General features: G+C 32.2%; 3 protein-coding genes across 3 annotated transcripts; 2 read left to right on the top strand and 1 right to left on the bottom strand.

Moving 5' to 3' along the window:
* Positions 1 to 261: 261 nt before the first annotated feature.
* On the bottom strand, positions 262 to 1,530 carry LOC125827888 (uncharacterized). The gene has a single exon (XM_049507229.1). The coding sequence runs from the start codon at positions 1,528 to 1,530 to the stop codon at positions 262 to 264; it is 1,269 nt and encodes a 422-aa protein (XP_049363186.1).
* Positions 1,531 to 2,956: 1,426 nt separating this feature from the next.
* Positions 2,957 to 4,301, top strand: LOC125827887 (uncharacterized). The gene is made up of 4 exons (XM_049507228.1): positions 2,957 to 3,129; positions 3,215 to 3,457; positions 3,599 to 3,831; positions 4,105 to 4,301. The coding sequence occupies exons 1-4, from the start codon at positions 2,957 to 2,959 to the stop codon at positions 4,299 to 4,301; spliced, it is 846 nt and encodes a 281-aa protein (XP_049363185.1).
* Positions 4,302 to 13,522: 9,221 nt separating this feature from the next.
* On the top strand, positions 13,523 to 17,962 carry LOC125827940 (probable alpha-amylase 2). Its single transcript, XM_049507274.1, has 12 exons — positions 13,523 to 13,567; positions 13,696 to 13,846; positions 14,133 to 14,170; positions 14,356 to 14,482; positions 14,589 to 14,815; positions 15,575 to 15,720; positions 15,853 to 15,965; positions 16,452 to 16,540; positions 16,801 to 16,923; positions 17,184 to 17,219; positions 17,396 to 17,494; positions 17,580 to 17,962. The coding sequence occupies exons 2-12, from the start codon at positions 13,813 to 13,815 to the stop codon at positions 17,769 to 17,771; spliced, it is 1,224 nt and encodes a 407-aa protein (XP_049363231.1). The 5' UTR covers positions 13,523 to 13,567; positions 13,696 to 13,812; the 3' UTR covers positions 17,772 to 17,962.
* The last annotated feature ends 2,469 nt before the right edge of the window (positions 17,963 to 20,431 follow it).

Below are 20,431 nucleotides of genomic sequence, written 5' to 3'. Positions count from 1 at the left end.
CTTTTTTTCTATAATAGTGTGTTTGAGCCAATTTTTGCACACCTCTTGTAGTCTTACTACTTGTCTATTCAAAGAAAAAGTGGAACAACAACGAATACCAATGAATATATCTTTTACATATTGAATATAAAAAAGATATAGATAGATACCTTAAATGAAAATTACTTGTATAGAACATACAAGTGTAGAACATTACCTAAAACATTGATCACGAAAAAGAGAAGAAAATAATTTTAAAAAAGAAGAAGCAAGGAGACCTAATTAAGCTACTATTGGGAGGAGGGTCTTTATATAAGTTCCAAAAGGACGTAACTTGATCATTTGTGGGAGTAGAACATGGTTGAGGGTTTTATGATGTAAATCATAAAGAAATAAATGTCTATCAGACTTTATGTAAAATACAAATAGACCGTCTTGGATGTAGAGAGGTTTCATGGACCAATGCAGATATTTGGGGTTACGGCCTGGACCATAAGGAAGTAGATTGATGTTATATGTTTTGTTCCATGCCCACTTTTTATAGTCATCCAAGACCCATATATCTAGTGCTAGTGCAGGCTGAGAGGCAAGCAAGTGACAGAAACACAAATTGTTTTCCATGACTAAGAGAGTCATCATGAATTTATGCTCATTGTCAAGGTGGGAGACGTTGCAAACAATTCCAGGATGAGGTTTAGCATAGATTTGTTCCTTATCCATTTTAAAAATGATGATACCATTATTCTCACAACTAGGAGGAGGATCATGTGGCTTGTTTTTATTCCTTTGTAAATCATAGTGCATGATCCAATGCAATGCTCCATTAACAATTGCTGGAGATCCTTTCTTGTATCGAGGAACCAAGTTGACACTAGTACCGCGTATTTCCCTCCAAGTCTGTGTCTTGAATGTATATACTAAATACTGAGCTAAAGAGCCATTAATTACTTCCACAGAAAGAAGTTTGAATTGATGATCAACTGGACAATAATAAAGAGCACATAATAAATTGTGCGACAATTGATTTGTACGTTGTACAATAACTTCCTCTTGTGTTGTGGGGTTCAAAACATAACAAGTGGTAGCACAACATGCATCATTAACAAACAGAATAGCTCCTTGACATGAGAATCTAATATGAGGAGGGTGTCCCGGGTTTCGTCCTCGGTACTTTTTATTATTCACCATAAGCTGAGGACGGAGATAGAGATGCTGGATCTTGAGCGGCTTAGTCATATAATTAGTAAGCACATAGAGTTTTTTGTTGCGCTTTTCATCAGTGGTACTATCATGGAGAAGAAGCATGGGTCCTCTAGCTTTAGCTTTATTGAGATGTAATGTCATAAAATCGCGTGATGAGATCAAAGCTCCCAAATAATCCCTTTTACTTTGACATCTAACAAGGACTTGTAGCGGAAGTCTATTCAATATATCAATTATAATACAATCAGGCAAACGTACTGATCTAAAACCTTCGTCTTCCTCCTCCTTATCATCATCACCTCTGCATAATATTGAAATAAACACTTGTCTCAAGCACTCAAGTGCCATAGATCGATACCTACAAGAAAAATATTATACTCATTAAAGATATACGACATGATTATCTACTATTGGGAATAAAGAACTTACAAATTGATCCAGAGGGGTTTGAAACCAACTGAAGGACTATAAAATTACTAGGGTTTTTTTCATATATATACACACAACTGATTTCGGTTTAACAAATTCTTTTTCTTTGAGAAACTAGTGCAAAATGGTCCCTTGTTTCTTTTAATCGAGCAGTTTTAATCCCAAACAAATCAAACCATATATAGTTTATGCAACGTTTTAAGGAAATTTCTCAAAGTCCTAATCAATTAACAAAACATATATATTATGCAGCAAATCCCAAATGATCCGTAAATAACTCTACCAATTCCAATAGATCCCTTAAAACACTCAATTTAATTTATTCCCTATTCTTTTTCTTTTTCTCTTTTTTAGGTAGGGTCTTATTTTTTTTATAGAAAAACTACATAATTAGACATATTTTACTACCATATATATACTTTAAAAATATTAAAATATCTTACCGCTAATTAAGAATTTACTACCATATATTGAGCAACATACATATAGATACATGTATTTTTGCTATCATATACACTAAAAACAAATCAGAAAAGATTCAATCACAATTCATATTCTAATAGCATACTGTATTAATGTTATATTTTATAGTGTGTGTTTATACGTTTCCTTGTGCAGCTCAATTTTAAGGGATATTTGAAGGAAAAACTACATAATTCACTACCATATTTATTATTATTACGTATACTTTCAAAATATTACATATCTTACCACTAATTAAGAGTTTTCTACCCTATATTGAAGAATATACACTTAGATTTGCTACCAGATACACTAATCTCGTGACTTGTGAGCATTTGACTCTCTTCCTTCAACTGATTTTAAACAAACTTTAGAAAGAATTATATTTGAAAGTCAAAGTTATCTTTTCCGTGTATGAATTTAATTTGCAAAAAGAGTAAAAGTTGCGAATAAAATTCACTTGATCAAAATCACATTTTCAAACTTAAAATTTATCTAAAATTCACTTGATCAAAATCACTTTTTCAAACTTAAAAATTTATCTATAAAAGAAGTTATAATTTGATCAAGTAGTATCATGATTCAACCGGACAAAGATAACGAAAAGCGAGCAGAATTCTGGAGACAGTGAGCAACAACAACCATACAACAATATTAGTAATGAAGATTTAGAAAAACCTGGTACTGAAGAGGAAGATAATTTGGCTGACCATGACATTTTAGAAAGTTTACCAACTGATGAAATAAAAAATCTCAAGGGGACACAATTAGTTGTTGAACTGAATCGGAAAATAGTTGAAGAACAGGTTGCCCAATCATTTGAAGAGATCTAGTGGTGATCAAAATTGCAAGAACATGGAATGGCTGCTTGAATAACTACGGAATGGTTGACCTGGGGTTCTATGGCTCAAAGTATACTTGGTGCAATAACAGAAGACCAGGTAAACAAATATGGAAAAGACTGGAAAGACTCTTTATTAATGCTGACTGGAACCAGCCATTTCAGAATAATAATATCGAACATCTTGCTAGAACGGCTTCAGATCACAGACCTTTGTTTATAAAATTCTACAATGACCATCATGCCCACGTTAGTTATTTCAGATTTCTCAGTCTTTGGGTGGATCAACCTGAATTTCAGGAGGTTGTACAACAAAGTTGGAATGAAACCATTGATGGCAACCCCAATGTGGATCTTACAGACTAAGTTAAAGAGACTTGGAAGGAAATTGAGCCAATGGTCTAGAAGTTCACTAGGGGACATACATGATCAAGTCATAAAACGGGAAGCAAAAATCCAAATGCTGGAAGATATTGATCTAATGTATAGCAATGATCAAGGCAGGGAAGAACTCAACAAAGCTCCCAGTGAATATACTAGATGGTTGAGTATCCAAGATACTATGTACAAGCAAAAGGCTCAAATCAAATGATTTGAAGAGGGAGACAATAATACTAAATACTTTCATGCTATACTTAAGAGCAAACGGAGGAGACTACAAATCCAAAAAATACAACATAATAGGGGCAAATGGGTACACAACAGCGATAAAATTGCTAAAGTGGCAGTAAGGCACTTTAAGAAGTTGTTCAACCTGCACAATCCAAATTCCTATGGCAACACTCTGGACTACATCAATTCTTGCATTACTGATGATGACAATGAAGGGCTTATTAAGTTACCAGAGGAAGATGAGATCAGAAATGCAGTATTTGACATGTCACCTGCAATCTGCAGAGCACCTGATGGATTCAATGGTAAGTTCTATCAAAGCTAGTTGTTGGAACATCATCAATGCAGACATCATTAATTTTGTGCAGTTCTTCTTCAAAGGAGGTAACCTCACTAATTTTTTCTCTCATACATGTCTCATTTTGATCCCTAAAACTGAATCCCCATATACCTTCTCCGACATGGACCTATTAGTCTTCCTACCTTCTCTAATAAAATCATCTCCAAAATAATGGCTGCTAGACTAAATCCTCTTTTAAATTCTCTTATTTCTGATAATCAAAGTGGTTTCATTAAAGGCAGACTTATTACTGAAAATATATTATCAGCACAAGAAATTGCTCAGGATATTACTAAGTACAACAAAGGTGGTAATATAATTATTAAGCTAGATATGTCTTATGATAGGATGTCTTGGTCCTTCCTTCATGCTGTTTTGCTTAAATTTGGTTTTGCCTACTACTTGGGTAGATTGGATAATGAGATTGATCAATGATGTTTGGTATTCGATTATAATTAATGGTTTTTTTACCTCTTCTCAAAGTTTAAAACAAGATGATCCTATATCACCTTCCTTGTTTATATTAGGTGTTGACGTACTGTCTAGAATGCTAAATAATTTGACCCACAGCCCGGATTTCTATCCTTTTTTTATGAACAAGAATTGTCCCATTATTACCCATCTGAGTTCGGAGCCAAAAGGGCAAAAGAATTTTGCCAAAAATTACGAAAGGGCAACAAAATTGATTTTAGAACCAAAATGGCAACATTTTAATGCCCAAATTAACGCCGTCCAAATCAGGTTAAACTCAGCAAGGCTCAAAATTCTATGCGCCTTGTAAGGCGCACCGCTGTCAGCGTCTTGTAAGACGCACGGCGGCTGTGCCTTACAATGCATATTCTGTTATACTGAACATTGGAGGCTTAGATTAGAGAGCTCTCGCGAAAAAGCATCGCTTCAGGATCAGTTGGATGTAGCATGCTTGCTACAGGTTCAACCGAACCCAACATTTTTGACACAGAATAAATTTCTATATGTACGAATTACTAAAATTTCAATAAAGATTAAATTCAGAACCAATTTCCAAAAGGGCAATATATTCAGTTGCAAGATCTTAAAAAGAATTTTCAACTAGAAACACACGACTTCTATAATGTCTTTGGTGATTCCATATGGTTAAAGTCAATTAGCATCGTACTGAAAGTGACTTATTTTCTGAAACCTGCTCCCACATAAACACAGCCAGGTTCTAGGCGATCTCCAATTCCATCAGTTCTCTCCAGTGACTTTCTTAAATTGCAGAGGAATATTCTTTCCGATGCAACTATGATGTAGTAACATTTTTAATCTACTTAGTTAAAATAAGTCACCTATAGGCTCTATGGACTTAGCTTTCTGGTTACTCATCTGTATGATATACAAGAGTAGAACTCCAGACGAGAGCTATATTCCATTCCAGCTTATTAGTTGTTCACAATAAAGGTGAAGGTATTTACAGAAACATAAAGCAGAAGCGGCAAGATCACAATTACATGGCAATGTTGCAGGCATAAAAAAATATGTTGGCACAGGTTTATTAACATCACATGAATACTTGAGTACTAGAAATGTTGCGGTCACACAGATTGCATCAAGAAAATGTATGTACATGTTTACTTACAGCACACCATTAATTGATAATTTGCATCTCATATACAAATTAATTCCATCCACTCACTGGAGGAATCCACTAAGGTCCACTGCAACAAGAAACAACACGATTCAAAAGGCATTATACACTGTAAGCAGAGATCAAAATAGAGGATGGATGAACAGGTCTATCAAAAAGTTCCTTCTTTTACCAATTCTCCTAAATCAACTTTTCCCCATCCAAACAGTAAAAGAACCTTTGCCAAAAAAAAAGAATTTAAGAAACATGCATTCATGCAAATCTCAAAATTACGTGCTCATGGTAGAGCTAGAGATTTCCATTAAGTTTTCCCAGTAATTGGTGGGAAAAATTGGAATTCACATGAATTGCCTATTCAAAGAAAAACAGACAGATGAAACATCAGATAATGGTTTCCAAAGAAGTTGGAGTAACTCAATATCTAAGCCCTTTTGACATGTAAATTAACTTAATTCAGGTAGATGAGTATCAGCACCCACAATTGCTACTGAATAAAATGGTAACTGCTCAGTTCTTTATGCATAATGTAGCAAAACTTATTCTCTATTTTTCTAACAGGACTATTGCAACTGGTATTACTTCATCTTAATGGAAGACTCCTTATATCTACCATATCCACAACATCAACACAAGCTAATATTCTAGGCCAATGAGGCAATTTATTTGCCTTGAAATAGTCAAAATGTGGGTTTCGTTGGGAAATAACTAATGCTCATCAATGTCTTGTCCCTAAAGTTTCTCCTAACTGCAATCTTATTATTGCCACAGGGCACTATAGGGTCAGATTTCAGTTGTATTAGAGGTACAAATATCTCAAATCAAGTTTTAAAGAGTTAGCTGTGCGCAGTGAATTTTCACAAAGGTGAGTTGTGCTTCATCTATAACTTCAAATATCGTACAATCGATTCAATCTAGCTTCTGGCGAAAATCAAAAGTTGATAGTTAATCGCTAGTGATATCAAGAGAGTTGAACAATATATTACATCAGTGACCAGACTAGAAATACAGTTCACAAAGTAAAACAACCTAACATACACAAAAAGGGAGAGGCAGACTTACATTATCAACATGGATTTTGGAGTGAACCAAATTGGAGGAGGCCAACGAAGCATAGAATGTGAATTGCAAGAATAGCAGGACAACGCTTCAATACTACCATCCTCTAAATTGTAATACCCTAAATCATGATTCCCATCGACATCATCATAATTAGTTAGCCTCACAATAATCATCAGTAAAGTAAATCTTGTTTCCTTCACATCCACGAAAATCAGAAGCCAACAATGCCAACGAAGAATTTTCTCGTAAAAAAAACAATATCGTGTCCCCCAAACTGTTAATCTTCTCCCATCTTGGTCTTTCTAAAACCAACCTAAAGACACAAAATTCGACTGCCTTATACACAACATCAAGCTGATGATACGCGGCAATTCAGGGCCGGCTCTATGCTTTCAAAAATAAGGCCTTTGCCTTAGCCCCCAAATTCCGGGGCCCCAAATTTTTGTCAAAGAATAAATTATGTGTTAAATTTTTTATAGAAAAATTAATTATTTATGATAAAAAGTATAATTTTTTTAAAAATAAATTATTTTATCCACTTTAACATCTTTTGTACTTTGTTAAAAATAAGAATTAACAGTGAAAAGTGTTGAACAAAGTGAATTACAAATTCTTTTTTATTTCTTTTTAAATTTTAGTTTCAAGCATTACTCTAAGCATATTAAAATGAGGTATACCAAGTCATCAACTTTTTGAGTCAAATTCTATGATTCTAAACTTCTAACTCTTATCTTTAATTAATATTTATCAACTTATTACTTATATCATTATGTTAACAATACATATAATAATTGTCTCACTTAAAGGATGTTTTTCAATGTTGAGTTGATAAAATCTTACCTAAAACTAGTAACTCAAAAAACAATATTAAGTACTAATAATTTTCATCTTAATAGTGTAATTTAATTTTTTTGAATAAATACGTATATGAAGTGTATTTATATTTTAGGCCGCAAATTGAAATTTCGCTTTAGGCCCCCAATTACGTTGAGCCGCCTCTGCGCGGCATCAAAATCAAGCTCCAAAAATCTAGTCACCAGTAAAAGTTTGTCAGTTGGAAAAAAACGCCCGGAAATGGAGGTAGTCACGTAGGTCAATTAGCTTATTCACGATCATGTCAAGGATCTCCGGTGGAAGTTCCAACAAAAAATGGTCAACCGACATGGTTTTAGATAATACTATTGAAATACAACAGGTCTACTAAGTTGATGGCATGACACGAATACATGTTACTTGTACGTTCAGAATTCTAATTAGGAAAGTATTTTCCTGACAGAAAACGACACATAAAACAGATTATAGCAAAACAGAACATTTGAAGGTAAAACAGATCATGTTTATATAGAAAAGTAAATGGTAATGACATATAAAGGACTAATAAATTAATGCCAAGAAATATAAGCATAAGAGTTAGACAATGTGATAGTACACGACATTCTGCCCTCACAGGAGAGGTTCATATTATCTCTAAAAATCAAATAGGTATGAAATCATTTAGCAGCCTCAGCGTGCGGTCTGAAGCATTCTATACTCTACTTAACACAATCCTTAAATGATTTTCTTAACCCTGTCATCTGTAGATTTACATTACAAAGGGAGTATTATAAATAATATATGAGCAAACAAATGAACTTATCAACAGGAAACACTGGGGTGATCAGTGGGAACATATATAGTTCCCACATCTTGAACAGTAGAGCCAAAATCACCAAGATAAGATTTGACTTTACTTATCAACAGGAAACTTGAAATAAGTGAACTGAGGCATATTATCAAACAACTTAGACGCACAATCCACTTTAAAATTTAAGGCATAAGCATTGTTGATATCTTAATTAATTGGCTATAAAGATAAAATTCATCAAAGAAACACATTGTATGTGCAAATCAACCGGTTTGTAAAAAGCTTAGCTAGAAAATATATCCAAAAGAGTAGAAAAGACATACCAAATTGTGATTACTTCTAGTTCCCAAAGGAAGAACTACTCAGAGAAAACATCATAGTGAAGTATAAGAAGAAAAAGAACAGATTCCGATCTAAATTTTTACTCGTACAATTTAAATTGCGCTTTGTACAATTTCTTAGTGCTGCATTCGTCCTTCATCTGTGGCTTGTGGGTTATTCTCTCTTTATTTCCTTTTTTGGAAGAAAATATTTATACTATTTTTATTCTAAATTCTCTCTTTATTTCCTTTTTCGTTTGTAGTTTTACGTGACAAAACAAAGTTCCGTGATTTTAGTGGCAAAAAGAAAAAAAGTTTAATGACTATTTATGAAATTTATACTAATAAAATATCATATAAGTGAGGTTTGATTAGAAGTTCGAACGATGTGTAGATAATATTTTATTATATAAAAATTGTTTTTCAACTAAATTTCGGCTCAAATAAAATTTATAAAAATTAATAAGAAAAGTTAAATAGTACTCTATTAAATAGCCAGGTAAAAAATAGTGGAGAAATTAAAATAAAAACAAACAATATAATAACTAAATAGAATTGATTAACTCGATATTTTAAAGTTTAAATTTGAGTAATTGAAAATTATACAAAAAATAATATAAATGGCAAAACAACTTATTTGTAAATTGAATTAGCGCGACATGATAGAATTATGTTTTATTAGACATTTTTTATATAATCTTTTTATTTTTCTTTGCTGGTGTCTACGAGCACATATTAGTGATATTACATAAGTTAACACTTAATTATTGTTTTTTTTTTTAAAAAAAAAAACTATATACATTAACTTCAAATGGTTAACTTATCTACGTAATTGAATACTTGAAAGTATGCACAATATTCCTTGCAGTGTTTTAAAAGATTCTGTTGGGACTCGCCCTGGGGCGGGACTCTAGCAAAATGCCCTGATACTCAAGTGTGAGACTTAGTTCTATAAGACTTACGCCCTAAGCACCGGACTGTACACACTAAGTACGCTCAACTCCTAATACTGAGGCTCGCCTAACAGATCTTAGACAAATTATGCGTTAAAATCTTTATTTAACATTGTTGACCCTCATAATTCTTGAATGAATGAATGAATGATACTTCATAATTTTTTTAATCTATACATATAAGAAGATGGAGAGTAACTCAAATAACAAGTTGTAGTATCACATCTTTACTATTTGATAACATTATGAAGGTGATTATACATTACGTAACATTTCTTTTAAAAATATGTAACGAAATTTTACTTTTTAACTTATCATTGATCTTCATGGTTTTGTCATAAATCTCAAATTTATCATATTTTATATAGCTATTTGAAAGTAATTTTATTTTTACTCATCATTGAGTGATGTTTTTATTATAATACTAGTAAGTTTTATTTATTATTTTCTTCTAGGGGTGAATTGTATAATATAATAAAAAATAAATTAGAAATAATGATTCTTTTATTATTAAAAAGTTAAGATATTAGATTATTTATGCTTGTATAATAATGTTAGAAGTTTTATTTTCTACGAGTTTCTTTAATCATGTTTGTAATTATTTCAAACTTTGATGTATTTTTATAATTTTATATTATTATATGCGAACAACTTTAAGGAACTGCATATGACTTAAGCCCTTCCGGCCTTCCCTAATCACCATACTTTTTCCATCTAGCTCAGCTCTACTTTTATTTTTTCAAAGCTTCAAATACTACTTTATGATAAAGTTGAAAAATGACGTCATATACTTTTGATTATTGACTTCTTCTTTTTTAATTTATTCGGAGGAAACTATGCAATTCAGATTGTTTTTTCTTCTTTGCAAGAAGAAAATTATGTTCTATTCCTCAAAATTCTTGTTTAAAAAAACCCCATAATTTATGCAAGGTTTTAAGAAAAAATTTCAAAGTCCTAATGAATTAACAAAACAACCTATGCAGCAAATCCCAAACGATTCATAATTAACTCTAGCAATTCCAATAGTTCCATTTAGGGGTGTTCATGGTTCGTTTGGACCGGTTATTAGTTAAAATCAAAATCAAACTAATTTAAATCGAATTTTAAATTTCTAAAATCAAACCAAATCAAATCAAAAAATAACCGTTGGTTTGGTTATCATCGGTTTGGTTAGGTTTTTCCGGTTCGAAAGTAATAAGTTTGTTGAGAACATATGCATCTCGATAGACACAAACACTTAGTACATGAATAATTCACAAATAAGCTATTACACATAAGCTATTACACGAACAAAGTGATTCATCCAATGTACCAAGTTTCAAAAACTAAAAAACTCATTGTTAGTAGTATAAAATTGGTTCAATATTCAGGAGATCTCAACATCTATCTTATCAATAAACTTTTCTATAAAATTACACCTTAAAATATTGAGAAATTATTTCTCAAAAAAACAACAACCAATATTTCATAGTCAAAATTAATCAATTACCATCTTCTTTAGCTTGAGCTTTAAATTATTCAATGTTGCCTTAGAAAAGTTTATAAAGAACAGAGAAAGTGTGATCTTTAAAGTAATGAATATTGAGGGATTTAGGGTTTTAATAGTTGGGCTAAAATTTAAGTGTTTGACTTCAGAAAATAGTAAAATTAAAGACTTGAGTTAATTAAATTTATCAAAATAATTTATTTATAAATAATTATAAAATTTATATATATGACTTCTCTGTTCGGTTTGATTATTTTTGCGGTTAATTTTCAGTAAAATCAAAACCAAATCAAATAATATCGGTTTTTCAAAATTTAAAGCCAAACCTAATCAAATCAAACCAAATATTGATTTTTTTAATCGATTTAATTCGGATTGCGAATCCATTTGATTTTATAACCATGAACAACCCTAGTTCCATTAGAACACTACTTATTCCCTATTCTTTTCTTTCTTTTTTTTGGTAGAACGGTTTTTCTTTTCACTCCAAAATTATGGCTATTCAAACACAATTCATATTCTAATATGTTACTTTGGTTCCATTGAGTACTTTCTATTTTATATGGTGATTAAGAAGTCATTAATAGATTGATTAAATTTACTATTTTATCCTTTATTCATATCAATGCACATAAAAATAAGTTAGAAAAAATATATATAGAGTATAGGAATAGCTAGTATTGAAAATTAATTCTATATTAATTTAGCAGGTGATCAAGTAATTGATCTTCCCTCTGCCTAATCTCCCAAAATAATTATTTTTATGAATTCTTTATAGATGTAGAAAAAACCTCAAATAAAATAACTGAGTCAAAAATAAATTGGAAAACCAAAACCAAACGAAATTTTGATTTCCGCGTGAACAGTGCTCGTCCAAATTATGCGCGTCTTCAATTGTTGCTGCCTGACACGTGCCGACAGGTAAGTTTCCTGTTACAACTCTAATTCTCCTTTCAATTCATACATTTATATATTACTCTATTATATTCAATTTAACTCATTAAACGGAATTTTGATTTCCGCGTGAACAGTGCTCGTCCAAATTATGCGCGTCTTCAATTGTTGCTGCCTGACACGTGCCGACAGGTAAGTTTCCTATTACAACTCTAATTCTCCTTTCAATTCATACATTTATATATTATTATATTCAATTTAACTCATTAAGATGTCTGTTTGTTTTTTCTTCTTCAATCTTTCATATTTAATTCGTTTTAGCTTTAAACTTTTTCAACTTTACTCCAATTTAATCCTACAAATAAAATACACTATTTAGCACCATTCATAAAATTCATACTCAAAAAAGACAAATATAAATAATAAATGTAAGACAAATAATGATTAAAATATATATATTTTTTTGGTCTCACATCCCTCATAATTCTTGAATGAATGAATGATACTTCATAATTTTTTAATCTATACATATAAGAAGATTGAGAGTAACTCAAATAACAAGTTGTAGTATCACATCTTTACTATTTGATAACATTATGAATGTGATTATACATTACGTAACATTTCTTTTAAAAATATGTAACGAAATTTTACTTTTTAACTTATCATTGAAGATCATTGATCTTCATGGTTTTGTCATAAATCTCAAAGTTATCATATTTTATATAGCTATTTGAAAGTAATTTTATTTTTACTCATCATTGAGTGATGCTTTTATTATAATACTAGTAAGTTTTATTTATTATTTTCTTTTAGTGGTGAATTGTATAATATAATAAAAAATATATTTTTAGAAATAATGATTCTTTTATTATTAAAAAGTTAAGATATTAGATTATTTATGCTTGTATAATAATGTTGGAAGTTTTATTTTCTATGAGTTTCATTAATCATGTTTGTAATTATTTTCAAACTTTGATGTATTTTTATAATTTTGTATTATTATATTATTATACTATATTATAAATTAAAAATTTAAAGATCCATAGGGCTTACACCCCACGTCTCGAGGCTTACGTCTATCCCTAAATTAAGTAAAATGCTTCGCCTCACGACTCCGCCTTTTAAAACATTGATTCCTTTCCTCGTATAACTTGAGGTGAAAATATTTAATAAAAACACTTCTTAATTTGTTTATATGTTCAATTGAACATGTCCGTGAATAGAAAATTAAATTAAATTCAATGACAAATTTAATGATTTGACACAAAATTTACGAAAAAAATATCAAAGTATAAAGAAATATTCTTTTTGAAATGGATTAAAAAGAAAAACAAAACAAATAAATTGAACCGGGATAAGTTGGTTGTTTAATTGATTATTGATTATTGATTATGATCTCAATTTGACATTTTGCGCCCTCTTTCGGCCGCAATTCGTATGAACTGTCACTACGCCAATGGACAGTCGCCGTCGTCACCGCCACCGCACTATTCTCGACGCGTCGTCTATCTCCTCCACCCCACAGCCGTCAGTTCCAACCTTCCAATGAACCGTTGCCATGTGTCACTGCCTATTCACCGCGAAACATGGATATCACTGACGAACGATTTCGGAGCGGAACGAATCCAGAAAATGGATTACTTTCTATAAATTCCTCGAATCTCAACTACATTTCATAAAAATAAAGTTAAAAATATTGTTTCTTTTTGTATTTCTGGTTTATGTGGTGATCGAATTTTCAATTTTTTTACTGGTAGAGATTCCTACTTTTCTTCAATTGCAATTCTCCTTTTTCCGTTTCACGGTTGAGAATTTATGATTCCTTATCAGAGGAATCGATCCGATTTGACTAATTTCACTTTTCGTCTGTATAAATACCAGAGTATCTAGGTTGAGGAACGTAATTTCAAGCTGCGATCGGCTTTTTCCCCTGAACGAGCAAACACAGGTTGTGGGTTCGAGTTAGCAAGGGACGTCTAATCTCAACTACAATCCATTATGGGGCTTGATGAAAGTCAGCAGTCTGATCCATGTAAGGTTCTCTTTTCCTTTATATATGCTTCATAATTGAGAAGGAAGACGGAGATTTGAACTTAATAAAGGCGAAGATTTGAACAAAATATTTTGGTAGTTCATTTAAAACTTTACCAGTTCTAAGAGTAAATGATTGGGATGTGCATGCCCTATTTTCTGTTAAGACTAGTATAATTCCTTACATGACGAGCTCTAGCAATCACTGTATTTCATAAGACTTAGATTTTTGAAGGGGGATTATACTGATGAATGCTAACTGAACTATTATTTTCATGTGCTTGTAGTGGTTGTGATACGCAATGGAAAGGAGATCATATTGCAGGTGATATTATCTTTCAAAGAATTATTAGTTTCATATTACAATTTGTTGAAGGCTGAATGTTGATGCATTATCCGTCAGAACAATTGTTTTGAACATAAAGAAATGGAAAATACAATTGAGAAGTAAACATTGATCAGTGTCAATTCTGTTCATAAGTAGAAAAGTCTTATATATTGTCCACGCAGGCATTCGACTGGGAATCTCATAAACATGATTGGTGGATAAATTTAGATACGAAAGTTCCTGATATTGCAAAGTCTGGTTTCACAACTGCTTGGCTGCCTCCGGTGTGTCAGTCATTGGCTCCTGAAGGTTGAAAGTAAAAGTGTTTAGTCATTTGAGTTGTTGTCTCTGCGCTCTTTCAGCTTCTCTTTTGATAGTTATTAATTATCTTTTGTGTTGTTGTTTTTCATCATAGGTTACCTTCCACAGAACCTTTATTCTCTCAATTCTAAATATGGTTCTGAGGATCTCTTAAAAGCTTTACTTAATAAGATGAAGCAGTACAAAGTTAGAGCGATGGCGGACATAGTCATTAACCATCGTGTTGGGACTACTCAAGGGCATGGCGGAATGTACAACCGCTATGATGGAATTCCTATGTCTTGGGATGAACATGCTATTACATCTTGCACTGGTGGAAGGGTAAGGATGCTGTAACTGAAATCTTGCTTCAAGGATATGCAGCTTTAGACATTTATTTATCCTTTCATCTGCATCTACTTGATCATAGAATTAATGAGTACAATTTTCTCTAGTATATGATGTTCATTTTTCGTGTACACTTTTATTTTTGCTAGAGTGGCATAGATGATAGATTCCTCTCCTGGAAATGAACCACCTACTTCTATTCGCCAAGCCAAGATCAAGAAGCTCTGATGCTAACATTAGTTAACATTAAGCTTGGTTTAATGTATTAACCTTACTAAAACTTATGATTCCTTCAGTAAGTTTCAAATAATTGGAAGTAAATTAGATAAACCTTATTTTTTATCTTCCTATTTAAGAAGACTCATTTTGATAAATTTTCAGTATTAAAATTTAGAAGAGTTGTCCCCTTTTGCAAATTTTGCTGCCTATTTTTACATATCGAATATCAAAGACTACAACTTTGAGTTAATAGCTTGAATTCATGTGGCTTCAGTTTCAGGCTACCTTCACCATTAGTTCTTTTAACTTCTGGAATTCAGTGTCTAGTATTTTGAGTGGTTTATACTCATCAGTCTAATAATTGGTGTTCTGTAGTTTAGCTCATTTCTGCAGCGAATGAACTTTCAGATAATCAATTGAATGTGATGTCTGAAAATAGATATTATGGATAAGTGATTTTTTCTTCTTGCATATTTTCAATTTCCAAGTAAAACACCTTCGGAGTATACTCTCATACTTAAGGATATCTTCCAGGGTAACAAAAGCACTGGAGACAACTTTAATGGAGTTCCAAATATAGATCATACACAATCCTTTGTCCGGAAAGATCTCATTGACTGGATGCGGTGGCTAAGATCCTCTGTTGGCTTCCAAGATTTTCGTTTTGATTTTGCCAAAGGGTAAATGTGCACTTGCTTTCTGAAGTTCTCTATGTACCCCTTTCCCTCCAAGGCAGGATTTCCATTTTCTTTTCGTTTGTTTGATGTCTTTCCATTTGCAAAGAGCTGAGATTTCCTTTCTCTCAACTTTAGTTATGCTTCGAAGTATGTAAAGGAATATATCGAGGGAGCTGAGCCAATATTTGCAGTTGGAGAATACTGGGACACTTGCAATTACAAGGGCAGCAATTTGGATTACAACCAAGGTATTATGTGACTTAGATATATTCACCTTTCTAACAGTTGGCGCCATCAATGTTGAATTTCTTTAAGCAAGGAGAGATGAGCAAGTTTTAGGAATGACCTTTCGAGACAAGAGAACTTATTGATGTGAAAATCTGTCTTATGCTGTGTCATAATTAAATGTCTTTAAATTCTTAACCATCTAAGTTCCATTAAAAAAAAGAGAGAAATTGAAGGACAAATAAAACATCTGCAGACCATATGAAGTGCCTCAAAAAAGTCAACTTCTGAGGTAACAGGAAGCTACATATCTTCATCCAAGTTTTACAATCTTATTAAATCATCAGTGTTGAGCTACAATCTACATAATGTGATCCAAGTAGTTGACAATTTCCATGTATCTAGTAACACAATGTGGAGGCAGAGCATATCCATACCTTGGTTTCCCCCTTCTGTAGATATCTTTGTTCTGTCTATATATTAAAGGTAGCTTTATTTGTTATATGCAGATAGTCACAGGCAAAGAATCATCAATTGGATTGATGGCGCGGGACAACTTTCGACTGCATTCGATTTTACAACAAAAGCAGTCCTTCAGGTATCCATTTAAACACGAGACTCTAGATTTATTGACTATTAAACTTAAGATCCTAATAAAAATGATGGGCCCTTTTCATCTGATATTAGTATCAAAGACTACACGATTTCAGGTCAAATTTAGTAATGGTAGCAAATCCAAATGAATTTTGATGACATGTATATTTCTTGTTCAAGTTATTTATTCGGAGATTTGTCTGTGACTCAGTGAGGATATACCAGAAAATAGTGCTAACCTATATTATGTATATGCATTGACAGGAAGCAGTCAAAGGAGAATTCTGGCGTTTGCGTGACTCTAAGGGGAAGCCACCAGGAGTTTTAGGATTGTGGCCTTCAAGGGCTGTCACTTTTATTGATAATCACGACACTGGATCAACTCAGGTTCTTGATGTTGTCTGATTTGCATCTAGCTGATTATTAGTCTCTGCTTTGGTTTCGCTGCTTCATTTCCTATGATGCTACATGACCATTCTACTGTATGATTTCGTTAATGCAGTCGCATAGGTTATGCAATTCATTCATTTGATCTGTTTTTGAATTTAGCATCTTGGATCATTTACTCTCTTTGATATTTTTCTTATCACGGAAACTGAAATATTTTCCCTTGATTACTCAACTAACATAATGAGCTCACCTTGTAGGCGCATTGGCCTTTCCCTTCACGTCATGTTATGGAGGTATTTCCAACATCTATCCGTCACATTTAAATGCTCGACTTGCGAGCTTATTTCTACTTCTATATTGTATTCCTCAAGTTCTTCTAGTTTACATATTTCTCCTACTATACAAATGTTTAGATCTTATTTTTCATGATCATCTTTTGTGCAATCTGGTCTTATACTTATCACTCCAGGGCTATGCATACATTCTTACACACCCAGGGATACCATCAGTTTTCTATGACCATTTCTACGAATGGGATAATTCCATGCATGACCAAATTGTAAAGCTGGTATGTCAATATCTATTAACTATTGACACAAATTGAGTGAACAGTCAGAGTTGGACGATCCTAATGTTTGAAATGTATGTTTCAGATTGCTATTCGGAGGAATCAAGGCATACACAGCCGTTCATCTATAAGGATTCTTGAGGCACAGCCAAACTTATACGCTGCAACCATTGATGAAAAGGTTAGCATGAAGATTGGGGACGGATCATGGTGCCCTGCTGGGAAAGAGTGGACCCTCGTGACCAGTGGCCATCGCTATGCAGTCTGGCAGAAGTAATCTTGCAGCTATTCCGTTACTTAATATATTAGTCGAAATATATATGTTTTAAACCCGAGCACCTACTTCTAATACTAGATCCGCCTCTACAGGCTTGGATGGAGTGATGAGTTTTTTTTTCCTGTTCATTAGACATTGCAACATGGGATGTAGTTTTGGTAATAAAAGTGTTCTTGATCAATGCAATGTAATAAGGAGGTTTAGGTTTATTTATTCAATTATCGTTTGGTAAGACGGAAGAAGCTATTTTCATGTCACAAGATCGAAGGGTTATCTTTTGTTTCTTATATAAAAAAATGTGGCAATACTCTGCTATTTACTAATTTTCTACCCGATTTCTCGATCAGTATACCTTCCTATCTAGGATCGTTTAGTAAGCTGAAACTTTGTCATGTCCTATCTAAGCACCTTCCCCAGTTCTTCTTCGACCTGCCTCTACCACTTTTAATTCATACTATAGTCAGTCTCTCATACCTTCGTACTAGCGCATCTACAAACCTATTCTTCACATGCCCGAACCACAGGTTTGCTTCCTTAATTTTGCCATGAACGCCACTCCCACCTTACCTGTTTAGCTTCGCTCCTAACCTTCCTTCTCCTAGTATTCCCTCACATTCATCTGAGCATCTACGTGAACGTTCTTGACTAGTCAATACTCTGCCTTATACGACAATAGATACGAAGGTACCCAGAAATCACCTAATGACTGTTTAATTGAAATGAAGGGATAACATGGAGTTGCGTCGAAAAAAGAGAGATTCCTCACATCACATCATAGCAAATCGTCATACATCTCATGATTTATATCTTGAAAACTCAAAGCCCCTATCAACATCTCAAAAAAAAATAAAAAAATCTCTTTTATCATACAATAAATAACCCAAAATTATCATTATATTTTCATATTTCTCCCTCGTGTCTTTATCACGTGATGCACACTGTTTTAAAAAACATATCATCCATCATTTAATTAAAGTTGGTTTTTTTTTAGTCCATAATCATCTCCCCTAGCTTCTATTCCCAATGTCTTTTTACCAATTTACGTTATCTATAGGAAAACTCAACTTTATTAATATTCACCTTAATCATAATTTACCTAGGGTTAAAAGTCAAAAATGTAGAAGGTAGGGTTGAAATTTTTTTGGTTTACTTTTGGTTGAAGGAATAATTCAAAATTTCAACTCAATAGTATATATATATTCCAAAAACAAAAAGTACATAACCTCAACTCTAGTTTTTCCAACTATTAACTCAAATGATTGACTACCAAGCGATGTAATGAGTCTAACGACATAGATAGATAAAACTTCTCTATTCTTAATCAGATATTTCATTCGAATTATGAAATGAAGTTTATTTTCATAAAAAGTGTTTTAGCCTCTTAATAAGCCTACGTGATACAAATTCGAATATTAGTCAACCCAATAAATTTTCGATTAACACACACAATTAATAATAATAATTACATGCATAAGCAAATATTTCTCAAGACATACAAATTACAATTACATGCAGAGTTACATGATCATGTTGTGTCTTGAAGTTGAAGAAGATGCTCTTAATTAAATTAATCAATAATATTGTTCAATTACTATATAGAATCATTAATTAAACATAATTCATTATTTCCACTGCATGCATGGTTTCTTTAAATTAAGGCACTACCTTTTAGCAAACCCCTAATCATTATGTGCACTAAATTGGTAAGATGATCTAAATCATACGTATGATTATCTTATAGCAAAAAATAAAAAGGGGGGGGGGGGGGGAGGGGGGGAGCACTGAGCTGGTAGATCTAAAAATACTATTTGTCTCTTCTTGTCAAAGACGAACTATAATATAATGTAATCTATGAATCCACATAAAAATTATTAAACTTTTATCAAAATTGGATATATATTTGATCGAAAATTTAATTATTATTATATCAACTTGAAAAATTGTTATAAGAAAATTCAAAATTTTAAAATTCTGAATCCATCTTTATTTCTTAATTCGTCATTCAACAATCTCTCTATGTATATATCCAGAAAATGACTTTGAAAACATTGATTAGTTAAACGAGATGCATTTTGGTGAAATTAAAACAAAAAAAGACTCATTAATATTACCAATAATAATTAATAACTATTCTCATTAATGCATATTTTTTTTGTTTATGCAATAATATGATAGTTCTAAAGTTTAAAATACAATTATATTAATTCACAATGTACTACTTTAATTTTAACTTAGAGAACTTTGCGTCAAAGTTATTTATTAATCAAAAGAATTCAGCATCAGGACCTGCAAGAACCCCAGTAAATAGTAGAGTGGGTACTTCATAATCATGAAAAGCATATGATATATTTTAAGAAAAATTATATGATTTATTTTGTTTCTTACATTACTAAATTAGGCCTACATTACAAAGTGATTTGTTGTAATTGACAATTTTTTGAAGAAGGAACGTAACACATGTTATATCTAAGGCGATCGAATTCTACATGGAGATAATATTATTATATACATTCACAATATATACATATTTTTGGATTCGATGAAAATCACGTAGCTTAAAAAAATAAATTTATAAAATCTAATAACACATGTCATGAATTTAGATGGTTCTGAAATGATGTTTTTTTTTCCATCCGATGTCCCACTAAATCTGGATTTGT

Source organism: Solanum verrucosum, unplaced genomic scaffold, assembly GCF_900185275.1.
Source record: "Solanum verrucosum unplaced genomic scaffold, falcon-dt-bn FXZP01000064.1, whole genome shotgun sequence".
In the NCBI taxonomy this organism is placed as follows: Eukaryota; Viridiplantae; Streptophyta; class Magnoliopsida; order Solanales; family Solanaceae; genus Solanum; species Solanum verrucosum.
The sequence above is the reverse complement of the archived record's forward strand: the minus strand, read 5'-3'. Positions and strand labels throughout refer to the sequence as shown.